The 16,372-nt window shown below is 41.2% G+C and overlaps 1 protein-coding gene across 14 annotated transcripts in view; it reads right to left on the bottom strand.

Moving 5' to 3' along the window:
* Positions 1–16,372, bottom strand: part of LRRC7 (leucine rich repeat containing 7) — a 626,043-nt gene that overhangs the window by 516,160 nt on the left and 93,511 nt on the right. Inside the window, exon 1 of one of the 14 annotated variants that reach the window (XM_053592548.1) lies at positions 8,717–9,396. The exons of 11 other annotated variants lie outside the window; for them this stretch is intronic. In XM_053592548.1, the coding sequence (XP_053448523.1) occupies positions 8,717–8,718 (2 nt within the window). In that variant the 5' untranslated portion in view covers positions 8,719–9,396. Of the gene's footprint in view, positions 1–8,716; positions 9,397–16,372 lie in introns of those variants that run through there. 2 more of the 14 variants (XM_053592537.1, XM_053592539.1) reach the window with 2 other exon arrangements.

Here is a 16,372-nt window from a genome sequence, read left to right as displayed (position 1 = left end):
ACAGCAGAGAAGATACATGCTTTGCCAGTTACTCCAGAAGATACGACACGTGGCCTTGGTCTGAGTCAGGAAGTATATTTAGGGTAAGATGTATAAATAGAAAATTCCTGGGACTAAGAGGTTTACATACATACTTTTATATTTAAGAGAAGCAGACCTTAAACTCTTTGTATACCAATCTTGTTCTAACCTTTTTACTCACCAGCACATTTTACTTTAAGGCAAATGCATTCTTATTTACCTGCAGTCCTCCAGTTTCAAAAAATATGCTATATTTTTCTAACTGATCATGCACTCCACTTCAGTATAGAATGCGGTTGTGTTAATACACATATTAACTTTTAGTAAAGCTTATCTACTTTGCGATTTTTATACAGAAAATAAACACACATGCCACTGCTTATAATTTCTCCCTGTACCACAGGAATAAAAAGAAGCACATCATCTTTGCACCCAGGTCCCCTTGCTTATTTCTCACTTTGGTGTCTATTATGTTTAACTTTTGGTGGCTTGCTTTTTGTCTGCAAGAAGCAAATCTGAGATATGACAAGACAGAAAGAGCAAACAAGCATAAAAAACATCCTTTCTCCTTATATTACATGTCTAAGTAACATCTCATTAAATAAAATTGGATACTATGAAAGATGAAGCAGGTGTTATTACAGGAGAAATCCAAACCCTGTATTGGTAGAGGCTGACATTTTGTCTCACTGTTAATGCTTAGTCTTAGGACAATCAGATGTTGTCATATAAAATGGTGCGTGGGATTACTTCACAGATGCAGAAATATGTTCCGTTCCATCACACCCACGAGTCTCAAACCAGTACACTGGAAGCTGGCATGAATAAGAACCTTCCTACAAATGAAAATCATTGCTAATATGCAAATATGTAAGGCACTAACGTCCTCACAACGATGGTGTTTCTTCAAATTTAAATTGTAGCTGTACTAAGTAGCTTTAGTTCATCTGTTTAAGAGGATTATTAGATGGGACTGTGTAAGTATATCTTGTTTAATCAACACTTTTGATTGTAAATATTTCTATGTAGGATTGTTCATAACACAAATGCACATTTTAAGTGATTTTTGTATTTTATTTATAAATATTTTTTAAATGTTGCATAATTGTTGACTAATATGTTTTGTCAGTGAGTTAAAAAAGTCTCACCATAAGTGTCCCAGTAACTAAAGCTTCTAGAAAATTAGACTGAGAATTTTAGGACTAAAAGTACATAAATGAGAGATGTTAATTTCAAATTTGTCTTGTGACATAAAAACTAAATGATAACATATATGTAAACAGATATTTAGAAGAGAGAGCTTATTTTTTCAAAAGACCCTTCAAAATGTAACTTATTAATGCAAAAAAATTACAGAACTCAGTTTGTTTTACAAATTCCAACAATACCATATTTTATTTTCCTAATCAGAATGGTTTCCTAATCAATTTTAAGATAATATTTTATAGTAAGGGCTAATGTTGTTTCAAATAATTTTTGGGTTTTTTGATAAGAAAACTCACTAGTTGTCCCTTACTGAGATCAGCAAGTTTAGAAGAGAATTCATTTATTTAAGATAAATTGAACATTTCTTCATCATCCAATATTTGTTTAGCTAGCATTATCCTAAAAAAATTAATTTAAAAGAACATTTTAAATTTGATATTTTAAAAAGGACATAGGATCCATATTTAGAATGCTTCAGTATTAATGGAAATTATTCCATATTTCTTAAATAAAGATATTTTTAAAATAGAATATTTAATGGTTGTTAAATTTATAGCAATAGAGTCTGCCCAGATAGTCATATAAAAGTGGAAAGATAAGGCAATTGTCCAAAATATGTAAGTCAAATAAAAACTCAGGGCAAAATTCAGGCCAAAATTAAATGAAACAGAAATGTCTTTGGAAGGTGCCATCATACTGTCTGCCTGTATTAATGGGATCTATTGGATTAGGTCCCCTTTCCCTCTTTCACTTTGCTCAGTTATAAAAGACTCCACTCGTTCCCAGGGTATGGTTTTACTGGCAGAGATTGGGGGCCAAAGGTCTGGTGCTCGTGCTATTTCTGCCCTTAACAGCTGGGTCACTTGGAGGAAGAAAGCATGCTTAACTTGGCCTTGGTTTCTTCTTTGAAAAAAGGAGTCCCTCTAAAGTGCTTTCTCACACTGAAGTGTCATAAACTCAGAAAACAGTAAGTTTCCAGCTAAGCCTGTATGTGTGCGTGTTGTGAAATGGAATCACAGCTGTATGTCCGTATATGACCCATGTTCAACAATACAGCATTGCCCTAAGCACATTGCTGATACTTAACAGCTACTCCAAGTTTAACTAGGTATTTGATTTAATCACGATCGCTTTTATAATTCTCTTAATAAATTAATCACACTTGAAATAGGAAAGAAAATTTTTTCATGTCTTGAACTACACTGACTCAAAATAACACTGGACAATGTGATCTGAGCACCCAAATAGGTGGTCCAAGGGGCAGCCCCATCCTAGAAAACTCCACAAAAGGCCTACTGGTGCAAAGAACTGAAATAATGAAGGCATTTGATGCCGAACGTGAGCAGTTACTATTCAAGAATTCCAGTTATTTGCATTTTTACACCCTCTGCATCACATTAATTCTTTAAATTCTGCTGGTATATTTTAGCTTTATGTCCTTTACTCACCTTTTATGTGCAACAAATGTCTTCATATACTTGGGGCTGTATCAATAAGACTAATTTCTTGCCTTACCTTCCATTATCAAAAAACTTCATAACACAGCCAGACATCAATCAAATATTTTGTCACTATATAAAAGTCTCCTTGTCTTTGTCAACAGAATTAAAGCCCTGTATTTTTTGCTCAGTAAGTTAAGTCTAACAGCTCTTTTCCATCTATTTGTCCCATATTTTCCGCTGTTAGCTCTGTTTTTCTGCTTTTGACAGTACTATCTTCTCGTTCTACTTTGGAAAGGCTCACAATGACAGGGACAGTATTTTTTTTTTTTTTTTAGTAAATCATAGCTGTGTTCATTGATATGATCATGGGGCATCATTCACTAGCTTCGACAGGGACAGTATTTATGGTACCAGCATTTGTCAGGTCAGCGGCCTCCTTTTGATCATTAGAACCAATAGCTTCTCTTCTATTCTCATGATAGTTTACCTTTGAAAACCACAAGATCTAATTCTCTCCTCTAACCACAAACACGGTCCTCCACATCTAGACACGTGGACTACAGTTCCCTTGTTTTTAACTTACAAAATTTATTCCGATACTACCTCAGGCTTAAAGCTAACTATCCCCTGGTGTTAATCTGCCTTTCAACTTTACTAAAATTCATGTAGAGCAAAAATGTCCTGGCACAAGTGAACAAGCCAATAAATAAATTCACTATCTTGTTTAAATACACTATATAAACAGCCGTCCCATTGTTAAAACACTTAAGCAGATCAGGGTAGAGCTAGTATAAATTTCAGTACTTCATCTCTGATAGCCATTATTCTTTGCATGTGTATTAAATAAAATAATATTTTGGATAGAGATTTTAAGCAGTGAATAATGAAGATATGTGTACCCAGGAAATCCTTTGGGTTACTAAATTTATTTAATGATTTTCCATGTGTCTTTAAATGACAAATGATTATATTTCTATTAAGATTAATGATTTAATTAGCATAAATGATACTTCTTTAGAGACTTATTTATCAAATAAATCGTAGTTTCAAAAAAAACATGACAACTATTGACTCAAAATTTGCATTGTTGAAAACTTCCATAATGTAGTTTTGTATGACAGTTTTAATAAGTTATTAATTATTCCTGTCATTAATTAATTGTGCAATATATCTTCTGTACCAATATTAAATGGTGGCTAGAAAAGTAACATATTATTGTCGAATATGTAGATCGCTTTGAAAAATCCTGTTCAAAACTATAAATTTTCTTTGCACATCAGAAAAAAAGCTCTGTGATCTCCAGATTTTCAGTTATGTAACAAACTTCAATTTATGCTTTGCAGAGCACTGTATGGGGAAAATGGCACAGGAGGCAAATCTGGGTTTGAATCTTGGCTGATCACTTTCTAACTATATGACATGAACATGTCACTTGCTGTCTTTGAAACTAAATTTTCTGATCTTTTAAATGGTAAGAAGAATGCTTGTTATAGGATTACTCTAACATAATCTTCAAAATAGTGCCTGATTCATAACAGGTGTTTAGGAACTGGTATTTTATTATAATTATGATTGCAGCTCCGTCACTATAGCAGAGGAGCAAGATGACAAGTGGTGCTCGGATTTCTGAGAATATCCACTTCATTCTAAGATAAGAAATAGATATATTTGATCTATTTAAATGGCATGCTTTGAAAATACACTATGCTGTCAGTGTACACAACCACATGTGCACATACACACACTTATTGCTATAGAAAAACAGGTTTATACCAGTTTGTGCTGCACCCTTGTAAAATGCCCAAACCACATTTCATGTACCCTGATGTCTTATTTGATATGTAATGCAGCTGCAGATTAGCCATTATTACTACCTCTATTTTCTGTCATTAAAAAAGACTAATTTATATTACCTAAGGTTACTTGTTATTTATGGAATCACCTAAGTTTTCTTACTTTTCTTTCACTATTTCAGAGTTATTTCTATAAAACATGAATATTTCTAATTATCCACAGAACATAATAACATCTATATACAATATAGATTTATATCTTTATGTCCATTTATATCTATAATAGAAATCTATATTATATACAAAATAATCTCTATATTATTCACAGAACATGGTTAAAAACTTCATAAAAAAAAAAAACAACCACTTTTGGTATATGGTGCTGGCGCCCTATCCACTGAGCCACAGGTGCCAGAAACAACCACTTCTGATTTGTGCCCACCACAGTCAATGAAAATTCAGAAGTGGTGCCATGAACCAACGGGGCAAGCCTCACCAATTCCCAGCCCCACCCCTCCGCTTTAGTAATGTTCCAAACATTGTTGGTTCATGGCGTCACTTCTGAGTTTTCATTGACAATTCACAGTTCAGCATTTATAAGGCATATGGAAACTCTATGATGAATTGCCTGTTTCTATGTTTCTTCAAAATAGAATATAATCGCTACTGTATAGGTTTAAATTGCCCTTTCAATGTCAAAATTCCATTTTTGATAATGAAACATTGAAAACTTGCTATTGAAGACTGATGTAGCCCATACACTAAACAGATTCAAAGTGTGAAAACTTCAGGGTTCTCAGAAGATTTTCAAATCATCTCCAGTGTTATCTTTCCTTGGAGACAGGGATTACCTAACAGTCAGTTGACTTGTCATTAACTAAAGCTTGTTCTGTGTCACAGGTTTGAATTAACAGTTCCCCCATATTGTCCTACAAATTCACACGACTCTACGAAAGAATGTGGATGATATTCTGAACAGCAATCATTGATACTGGAGATAAGGAAATACTCCATACGATGGATTTTATTAATGATACAGCTATTACGAGTGTTGTGCTCAATAATTACGGTGTATGTTTGAAATGAATAAATTTCAAAAAATTCTGAAATAATTAATGTGAAGAAAGAAAATGTAAGAAGAATCAGAAATAATCCAGGTGGTAATTGATCAACAGTTGGCTCTTTGTGTACTGTATTAATTCAGGTATGGAGTGAAGTTCAAATATCATGTAATGTGTGATTCAGTCTTAAATACTGATACCACAATCCCTTAGAAAATTATATTCTCAATAGGTGTCATTTTGATACATCCATTAAAATTGAACATCAAATTTTTATCTGTTCTGAAAACATGACATTTTAAATCATGATTGACAAGACCGGGTTTTTACGTCAAATATTGCCATGTAACATGTACTGAAATAAGAGAGAGCTAAGAAATAACCCCAGGAATTAACATCATATAGATAATACAGTTAATGACTTTCAAAAGCAACAAAAATTTATAATATTTATATCTTCATAATGTCTAAAGATTGTCTAAAGCCAACAAACATACAGACATACAAAATTCTTAGAGCTTATGCTCTGTATTTTGGAACTAGGACATTAAATAAGCTTCATGGAGAAAGATTTTAATAATGAAATTTTAGTGTCCGCCCAAAGCTGCCCTACAATTCTGAATTAAACATGGCTACTGTAAGCGGATCAGATGTGCTTCTTTAGGAAGTTGTTTCTAATTCTGAAACTGCATACGCGCTGGGAGAAGTGGTGTCCCACGCACGTAAGGGTTGCCATGGTAAGGACACATCTTTTCCTGGAAAAAAATTTTTTAAGTGTATGAAGAACTGTCACTTCCGAATATGTCATGAAAATTGACTTAGCTTTCGTTACCACCACGTGGAAGTGTGATGCAATGCAGGACCGCACAGAAATAGCTCACATTTTAAAAAACTTTAGCCCATTAAGATTAAACACGAAGTGAAAAAATAAGTCACCAAGTGAGAGAACTCTAAATGTTGGGCTGGGAACAAGCTCCATCTTCATTAAACTAATAAATAATATGAACTCAGGAAATTCCAAAGGCCTTAAACCAAAGGATTCCACATGCAATCACTGAATAACCCCCCTCCCCCCTAGTTTTCTGAGTCTTAAGGAAAAAATAAAATCATTCCTGTTCATTCTTTACTCTGTACCATCAATGGTTTCCAGGAAGCAGGGACTTGACTATTGTAATATCTTTTGCAAAAAGACCTCCTGGTGGTTCCCCTGGAGTTAGCTGAATGACGCCTGGATGGAGGCGTGACCCTCGGACTGGGGAGGTGGTGTCATCTGCTACGAATCGCAGCCATCTGAGGCGCTGGGAAACCCACGTGTGCAGGGGCTGACGAACTTTTCCTCCCTGTCTCCCAGGTGAAATGCCTCATTTTAAAACAGGGGGATGGCCGGAGCCACGGGTGGGGTGGAGAGCGCGGGCGGTAAAAATTGACGGCAGGGGAGGCGGATCCCAGCCCTGCCCAGGCGCGTCTCCACCTGGGCTTATCTTCCCTGCATTCCAGCCCCCTCCGGTGAACTTCATTATTTTTTTTCCCCTTTTATAGCAGGATTTAAACAACCGGTATGCTGAGCATCTCATAGGCTCAGGCTGGAACAAAGAAAATCGAGTTCCCAGTTCTGTCTCTCTCCGGTTGGAGGATCACGTGTTCTGCTTTCGCTGGAATGCACGCTTCTCGCCCACGCTGCAAAATCTCTATTGTGCTTCGAAATTTACCCAGATTAAAATATGCTCATATAAATTGCTTTCTTCCCACCAGGGAAGCAACATTTCAACACATACAGGTACACACATCCATGTATTTACCTGCCGACCCAGTAACCACTGCAGGTGCATTCGGAAGGTGTAAAGTGTATAGGAGAAGTCATAGGAAAGAACAGGCGAAGGGCCCGAGCCTCGCCGATTCCCAGCCCCACCTCTCCGCTTTTTAAATTGCTTTTGAAGGAGAACTTCGAAAGGAACGTGGGAGTCTCAGATGGTTCCATTCTGAAGCTCATTCGGGGAGTTGTGAAAGTGACCCCTTCCTTTCTCTGCGCCCGCATCTTCCCCCACCTGCTCGCTTTGGGACTGGTGGGAAGAGAAGAGGGCGGAGGAGGAGGAGAGGGCGGAGGCGGGTCCCTTTATTCAGCCTGATGGCCGAGAAGTAGTGTAATGAAGCAATTTTGCAACCACCTCCGTTATTATGAAGTCACCCTATTTTAAAAGGCATTCTGCACCCCGCCCCCGCTCCGTTCTTGACCGTGCAAACAGTAAGACTAGAGCCCTCTGGTAGCCAATCTGGTCGCCTAGAAGCCCAGGTGCCATGATTACCCCGATGCCAACGTGCTTCCCTCCCTCTGTCCACGGAGGACATCGTTAATGATGGGCAGAGGGGGACGCAGGACGCCGAGGGGGCCAGAGCTGCACCGCGGGAACGGGCAGGTTCTCCGGCGTCTCGGGCCACACAAAGGAGGCGTGTGGGCAGGAGTTTGGGGGTGAGGGGAGGCGGCGTTCTCCCCGACTCCGGGGCACAGCTCTCACTCCACCGCCCCCCTCACTTCTTCCCGTCCCCAGCCTTTCACGCTCCTTCGTCGCCTCCATCCCCCCCAAACCCCACCCTTTCCCTTCAATCCCAATGACATAAAAAAAATTATTTTTTTCAAAAAAATCGACATCCAGACAGCAATGCACCACCTTCCAGGATGGAGACAAGTGCTACCTGCCACGTGTGTGTGTGTGTGTGTGTGTGTGTGTGTGTGTGTGTGTGTGTGTTGTGTGTTGTGTGTCTGTGACAGAGTTAGTGTGTATCGCGGCCAGACACGCGCTTCGTCCCCGAGATTCCTCCGGGGAAGCAGACTGTGGGTACCTGAGAGAGCGCGGGGAGCTAAACCCGCTCGCAGCTGGACCCGAGGTCCAGCTCCAGCCCAGCACGCGCTCCCGCCTCGCTTTTCGCAGTATGTAACCCTTTAGGGTCTCCGGCCAGCCCGGGCCACTCGATGCTCCCGGGCACCCGCCCAGCTAGCACCCCACTTCCGAACGCCCCGCAACCTACCGCGTCGCCGCTGCCTCCGCGGGCCACCGCAAGCGCAGCTCCCGGCCAAGCGCCGACGCCTCCAGCCCTCCCGCCCCCGCCCCGCGGCTCCCACCCCACGCGCGCCCGCGGTCGCAGGCGCGAGGCCCCCGGCAACCCACGAGGCCCGGAGCGAGCGCGCCCTACTCACATCGCCGGCGGGAGGGACTGCCCATGAGGTGCTGGAACCGGCTCGCCTGCAGCTGCCAACGGTTATTCCTTAAAGCGCTCGGGTCCGCAGTGGACTGGGCGCGGGGTCCGTGGAGGACGAGGACTAGGAGGGAAGGGCTAGGAGGCAGGAAGAACAGGAGGAAGCGGGGAATCCAGGCGAGTGCCGCGCTAGACCATGGTGCCGGTGCCCTGCAGGTGGACGGCTGGAGAGCTTCCCGTGGGAAGCTGCCGGCGAGGAAGGCAGGAGCGCGTCCAGTCCCGGCCTCCGCCTGCCCTGCGCCGCGCTAACGACCGCAGCGGCGGTGGCGGCGATGGAGGCGCAGCTCTCTCCCCACCCCCGGCAGGCTCCACAGACAATAAATCCTGGGCGGAGAAGAGGCGAGCAGGAAAGGCGAACTGTGCACCCAACTCCGTTAGCACCCGCTGCCGCTGCTCTGCTGGGCGAGGATCCCAGGGGACTGGGGCGCAGCGGACGACTCGGCTCGGAGGGGCAGAGCGCTCGCGGGGCTGCAGGCGGCGGCGGCCCGAGGAGGAGGCTGCAGGCTCCGCCGGCCAGACCTGCTGCCCGGGGGCTGGATGTCCGTGGCTTCAAGCCTGGGGTTCGCCCCGAGTGGGGTGCTCCTCGGTGCAGCGGCTCGGTGCACAGGTGTCGAGATTGGCAGGCGAGGAGGCGCCGCTCATGGCCCTCGGCAGTGCCTCCCCGCTCTCCCCGCCCCCTCGCTTTTTTCCCACCCCCTTTTCCGACGACACCAGCTGCAGTTGCTTCAAAGTGTGAAAAATGTCAAGGAGATTTTCCAATGATAGGAGGGGGTGACCATATTCGCAGTCCTCCGCCCCCTCACGAAATCCTCTGTTGCCCCTCTGACCTCTACTCGGACTCTCCCGGATTCCGAGAAGAAGAATCCCGGTCCGGGGTGGTAAATGGAAACGCCAGCCTTCCCCGGCTGCGCGAGCGCAGGCTGCTTCTTTCTCCAGGCAGCAGGGCGCCCAGCCGAGCTCTCCGGGTTGTTCCTGCTGCCCGCGGTGCGGTGCTCGAGGCGGGCGGCACGAGGCCCGTGCCGGGCAGCTCCGCCGGGCTCCGGCTGCTAGCAGAGCCGCGGGCGGGCGGCGCGTGGTCCCGCAACGCGGCCGCCCGGCGGCAGGAGCGGCTCCGGCCTGCGCCCCTGCCCGCACCGGCGCGGTGACGCGGCGCTCGCCGCTCCGCAGGCTGCCGCTCCTGCTATCTCAGCAAAGAGGCGGCGGGAGCGCTGCTCGGGGTTTCCTCCCCCGCCCGCCTGGCCTGCTGCAGGTTGTTGGCTGCCAGGGAGAGAAATCTCTGCTAGGGGGGTCCGGTGGGTGGCTGCACGTCAGTCAGGGCAGCGACCCCTGCGCCTGCGGTCACGTCTCCTTCTTCCCATTCTGCGGCGCGGTGGCTGCCCTCGGAGTGCTTGTGAAGAGAAGGGGTTTCCCAACTTCCCCGCATCTACCCGCCGCCCCTCCTCCTTCCGAGAACGCACTCCGCGCGCCCCGCACCCGCGTGCGCCCGGGTTCCATCCAGGCGCGCGCAGACGCCCCTGCTCCGGCTCGGACTCGCCCAGCAGCAACCTGTCAAAGGCCGCGCTGACCACGTGCCCCCGATGTTTAGACTTCTATTCTCTAAACGCATCTAATGAAATCCCTCCTTTTTAAAATTAATATTAAATCATAGCTGTGTACATTAATGCGATCATGGGGCACCATACACTGGTTTTATAAACAGTTTGACACATTTTCATCACACTGGTTAACATAGCCTTCCTGGCATTTTCTTAGTTATTGTGTTAAGACAATTATATTCTACATTTACTAAGTTTCACATGTACCCTTGTAAGATGCACCGCAGGTGTAATCCCACCTATCACCCTCCCTCCGCCCACCTCTCTCCTCCCTCCACTCCCTCTCCCCATTCCCCATATTCTTAGGTTATAGATGTACTCAGCCCTACTATGAAACCCCTCTTTAAAAATGGACTTCTTATCTTGGAATCGTCCTTTTGTAAAATATAGGCTATAGGTTTTTTTTGTTCTTTTCTGTTTCTTCAACACGGGAGAGAAAGAACATTCATTCCCTTTAGTTCTCTAAAATACAAATACAGTCAGACTGTACCCAGCATACAGACGCAATGCTGAGACAGAAGGTAAACTGAGAGTTCATGAAAAAGAAAACACACCCGATGATAGCCCAGATTTGGAATGCTAAAGTCTTCAAGGTCAAAAATCCTCCTTTCCGGCTGCTAGGGATTGTCTGAGAAGAGACTTTACAGACTGGAGCACAGCGCTGCAGAGGAGGGTCATTGCCACGTTACACAAAGACAGGGCTGACTTTTAGGGACAAAGTCCCTGTGTTTCCTATTCACTGGCACTTTTCACTTGCGTGGAGAAGGTGAAAAGGAGGGAAAGTGTGATTTGAAAAGCCAAAAGGCAGATTTTTTTTTTTTTGGCCGAGGCTGGGTTTGAACCTGCCACCTCCAGCATATGGGGCCAGCGCTCTACTCCTTTGAGCCACTGGCGCCACCCATCCAGATCATTTTTCAAGTGTTAAAAACACTGCAAAGAAAGTGTCCTGAAAATGAGAAGGAAATGGGGGGAAAGGTTAAAAGAAGTTTTTGAATTGGCCTCTGCTGAGCTCTATTTTTTCCATCACCATAGTTTGTCCCTGTGAACATTTTGCCACATCAGGACGCCTCAGCTGGGTGAAGTGATGTGAAACTTTTAGGTACAGATTAAAAATCTATTAAAAAAATAACCTGACACAACAATGATAAATTTATAGCCATCCTTTGGTTTCCAGTTGTTGTGAATAATTGGTACATTTTACAAAGTACTTTCACATACCTTCTTTCATTTAGCACCGGGGAAACAGTCTTATCCACACCTTACATGACTTATCTCAGAAAGGTATCCAGTTGCCCTGATCTTGAGCCCAGAATTTCCTATTTTAACTCCAGAATTCCTTGTCTTGTATCAAAATATTGGACATAAATTTTTCTGTTGAAAATCATAACCAATTATGAGGAACTACAGATTCTTGCAAATAGGCAGCATACCTACCCGTGAATTCACCTCCTGTGGGTTAGATGCAACTATTCTGGTAAGTGAAAACAAGTGCATTCCTTTCCAATAGGCAAATGGTTACTTTTTGGAACCCAAATTAAAAATTGATGATCCTGTAGAATATATTTCAAACTACATGCCCTCCTTTTCTCTTTATCTTGACCTAGAATCTTGATTTTGGTCCATAAGGATCTAAATGGATAAAAGATTTTCAGTATGTTCAGATGTGAGGTAGTGGCTGTGGGTTTTAATACATCCGATGTTAGCATAAAAGATAGGAAATGAGAAGGGCCTTCTCTTTAGAATAGACCAGGCGTCCTCAAACTTTTTAAACAGGGGGCCAATTCACTGTCCCTCAGATCGTTGGAGGGCCGGACTATGGTTTAAAAAAAAAAAAAACAAACTATGAACAAATTCCTATGCACGCTGCACATATCTTATTTTGAAGTAAAAAACAAAACAGGAACAAATACAATTCACACTGCTTCATGTGGCCTGCGGGCTGCAGTTTGAGGACTCTGGGAATAGACTCTGGATACAATGGCCCATTCCCTCCCCCACTCCACCCCTAGATTTATGAATCTTGAACAAAATTTGCCACCTTCACTATTTAAACAATGAGACATTGAAAAGATTTCAGTGGTTTCATACAATTATGGAACTATTGAAATGCAAATGTAGATGCTGCCTTTAAACTCTAAGTTACCCTGTCATCAGCCCTCTGGAAATGCAGACCACAGTCTGAAAATCAGAGGAAGACAAATGCTGAATACTGGGTGTTGTCCAAGCAAAGGGCCAACACCAAAATAACCACAATTTTATCAATGTGATCAAGGCCGTCGAACAGATTAGTTGTTCATATTTTTGCGTCTATAAATGGGTAGACATCAAGACTATAAAATTGTGTAAATTGTGGATCAATTCCTTTGGCTTTACCAAAATCTTTGAAATGATAATCTGTTCTTAGGATAAGCCACACTAACCTTATTTGAAAATAAAAGACATGGTGATATTAAATAATAAGGTACCAAATATCTTTCTAATGTTTCTCTTTGGATGCATGAAATGTCAACCTTGTTTTAAAAGATATTCCCTTTGGTATTTCCTGATTAAAATAAAACTTATAGAAAGGATAAGCACTTTCAGTTTTGTGAGTTGTTATTATCTTAACAGAACTGGCTTAATTATGTATTAGTCATTGAGGAAACAGAAAACATTATTAAATTTTGATGTACTAAAATACACATCTGAAAAGCTCAGAACTGGTAGTTTAGTAGGATGGAATCCATACAAGTGGGGGTTCTGAGAGGATAGAGAGTACTAGTTTGTTGTAACTGGCTTTGGAAAACTAGGGGGACGTTCTGAACAGGAAGGAGCAGCAGGTCGTTAGGATTTGTATTCAAATGAATTTGTTAATGAGTTTTATTGTGAAATTCATGATTCTTATTAACAATCTGTCCTACATAAAAAGGGTGCCTCTTCATTGTGGATTTTCATTTATTTGGATAATTATCTTTTTCAATTTTTAATGTAAACTTTCATGTTTAAGATTTTTTTTTTTAAGGTACAATGAAGACAGATGTACCTGTAATGCACCTTGAGAAAGAAAACGTTACGGGTGTGATTGACACCCATCTCTCTATCTCTGTCTACCTCTGCCCAAGGTAACCTCATTCCTAAATTCTGTATTTATTTGTACATCTCCACATTCGTAAATTTTGTGCACTTTTACTGCTAACAATATTGTTTGCATAGTTTACCTTTACTAATTGATATAATACAGTATGTATTCGTTTGCAACTTGCTTTTGTTTTTTTTTTCTTTTTTTGACAGTCTTACTCTGTCTCCTGAGTTGAGTGCCTGTGGCATCCTCGCTCACAGCAACCTCAGACTCCTGGGTTAAAGCCATCCTTTTGGCTCTAGAGTAGCTGGGACTACAGGGGTCTGCCACAACGCCTGGCTAGTTTTTCTATTTTTAGTAGACACAGGTCTCATTCTTGCTAAGGCTGGTCTTAAACTCCTGAGCTCAGGCTATCCACCCGCCTGGGCCTCCCACAGTGCTAGGATTACAGGCATGAGCCACCGTGCCAGGCTGCTTTTGATTTTTTAAAAAATAATCAACATTATGTTTGTGAGAATGATCCACCTTCATGTATGTCTCTTGGGTGGACTCATTTTTACTGTCTCATGATAATTAATTGTAGGAATTTATCAGAGTCACATTCCAATGACAGTTTACTATTATAATGAATGCTGTTATGAACATGTTTGTTTGTCTTTATGTAAATGTGTAAGAATTTTTCTAGTTTATGTACTACCTAAAGGTAGATTTCTGGATTTCAGAGTATAACATATTCGATATTAAATTGTTTTTCAAACATTTACATTTCTATTAGTATTTATGAGTATTTTCTTTGACCCACAATGTGGCAATATTTGGTATTATCAGACATTTTTATGTTGGCCAGTCTGAGGGGTGTGAAATGATACTTCATTCTAGTTTAAATTTATATTTTTCTGCTTACTTATGAGGTTGAGCACATTTCACTATGTTTCTTTATTATCACATTTTCATTATGAATTGCTTGCTTATGTATTTCATTCGTTTTCAGTTGTGTTTTCTTGATTTGTGTGTGTCCGTGAGTTCACCCTGGCTTCTAATCTTCTGTCAGTTATATCTCATCTTTGAATTTCACTCTTCATATGCTGCATTTTTGTGAAAAGAAGGTTTAATTTAATATCACCAGATTTTTCATTTCTTTTTATGGTATGTATTTTGTATATAGTTTAAGAAAACCTTTACTACCCCCAACAGTGTAAGTATGTTTTTATATATTGCATTCTATAAACTCAATCATTTTAATTTTTTTATATTTCAGGCATTAAACCATCTGAAATTGATACTCTGTGTGGTGTGAGGTAGGGATTAATGGTGTTTATTTTTCGCTTTTGTACCCCAGGGGATAAGTGATTATGCTACTGTATGGCCTATGATATGTCGGTCTGTTAAGATACTTTGTGTTTCTATCCTGTTCAAATTTGTGTTGCTTTATGTTCTTCTTCAAAATGTCTTTGATGATTCTTCATCCTCTCTTCTTGTGCTATTAATTGTTAAGCATGGTGCAGATTGAAAATAGCTTTTTAAATGTTTTTTGCACCATAAATCTCTGAAAAACAGACTGTGATCTTACAAGACCCTCTCCTGGATAGTGCAATATCAAACTGGCAATTCCCTGTCACTAGAATGTCAGCCTAAATGTATCATGCCACTAACCGAGCAGGAAGGGAATGGTAAGTTGTTTGTTCGCTTGTCTTTCCTTTTTTTGTGTTTTTGTTTTGTTTGACACAGAGTCTCACTCTGTTGCCCTGGGTAGAGTGTTGTGGCATCATAGCTCACAGCAACCTCAAACTTTTGGGCTTGAGCAATTCTCTTGCCTCAGCCTCCCTAGGAGCTGAGACTATACGTGCCCACCACAATGCCTAGCTAGTTTTTTTGTCTGTTTGTTTGTTTGTTTGTTTGCAGAGATGTGGTCTTGCTCTTGCTAGGTTGGCTGGTCTCGAACTCCTGAACTCAGGTGATCCACCAAATGAGCCTCACAGAGTGGTGGGATTACAAGCTGAGCCACCATGCTGAGCCAGGAAAGCTATTTTAGATCAGTGGTTCTCAACCTTCGTAATTGCCATTGTTGCAAATGGAAAAAAGAGGTCACGACCCATAGGTTGAGAACCACCGTTTTAGATAAAAGCTAAGTAAAATGACCAGCCAAGAAGAATGAATCATTTTAGGGAAAAACAAAAACAAAACAAAGCACAACAAAAAACATTACGTAGATACATTCACCAACATATTACTGTGTAAAAATTTTCTGAGGAAGTCTTTTTCTGAGAAAGTCTTTGCCATCTCTAGGCAGTTTCACAGGTATATAAAAAATTTTAAATATAGTTTTTCACTCTAAAATTAATGTATAGATAAAGCAACCTAAAATTTTCTTAATTTTTAAAATTTATTGTATTAAGAAATTATATGTTCTTAAATTTTAATATGGTACATTATTATTAATGTTAAGGCATAAATTTTTTTTAATATAGTTTTTTCTAGTGTATTCTTTTTTAGTGACAGCTATTAACTAATGAAGAACTTACAATGGTCTGCACATGTATGACGTTAAACTGCCCAGCTGACCAGAGCTCAGAAGATCAATCCACAGGATATACAGTGCTCCCCCCTTCCCATAGGAAACATAATCTTTTAATCCGAGAATCTGTACCTACATATTTAAGACATATTTAGTATTAAATTGTTTCTGTGCTAAATCAGTTAGTAGAAACACACCAATTATTGTTTCTTAGATATTAGGGCAAAAAAATATTCATTGTGTTGTTTTTTTTTACTGTCTGCTATTTATTAAATCATCATTTAAATCTTGCCAATCTAAGAGACACATTTCACTTCTCTATATCTACAATAATGAAAATTTGAAATATTGAATTATGGAAGTTTTAAATCCAGAGGTTTTATCTTATTATTTATAAATAGACAGGATTTTGTTGTTTTGCTATAGATA

This window comes from Nycticebus coucang, chromosome 5 (genome assembly GCF_027406575.1).
Source record: "Nycticebus coucang isolate mNycCou1 chromosome 5, mNycCou1.pri, whole genome shotgun sequence".
NCBI lineage: Eukaryota > Metazoa > Chordata > Mammalia > Primates > Lorisidae > Nycticebus > Nycticebus coucang.
This window is presented reverse-complemented; position numbering and strand designations above follow the sequence as displayed.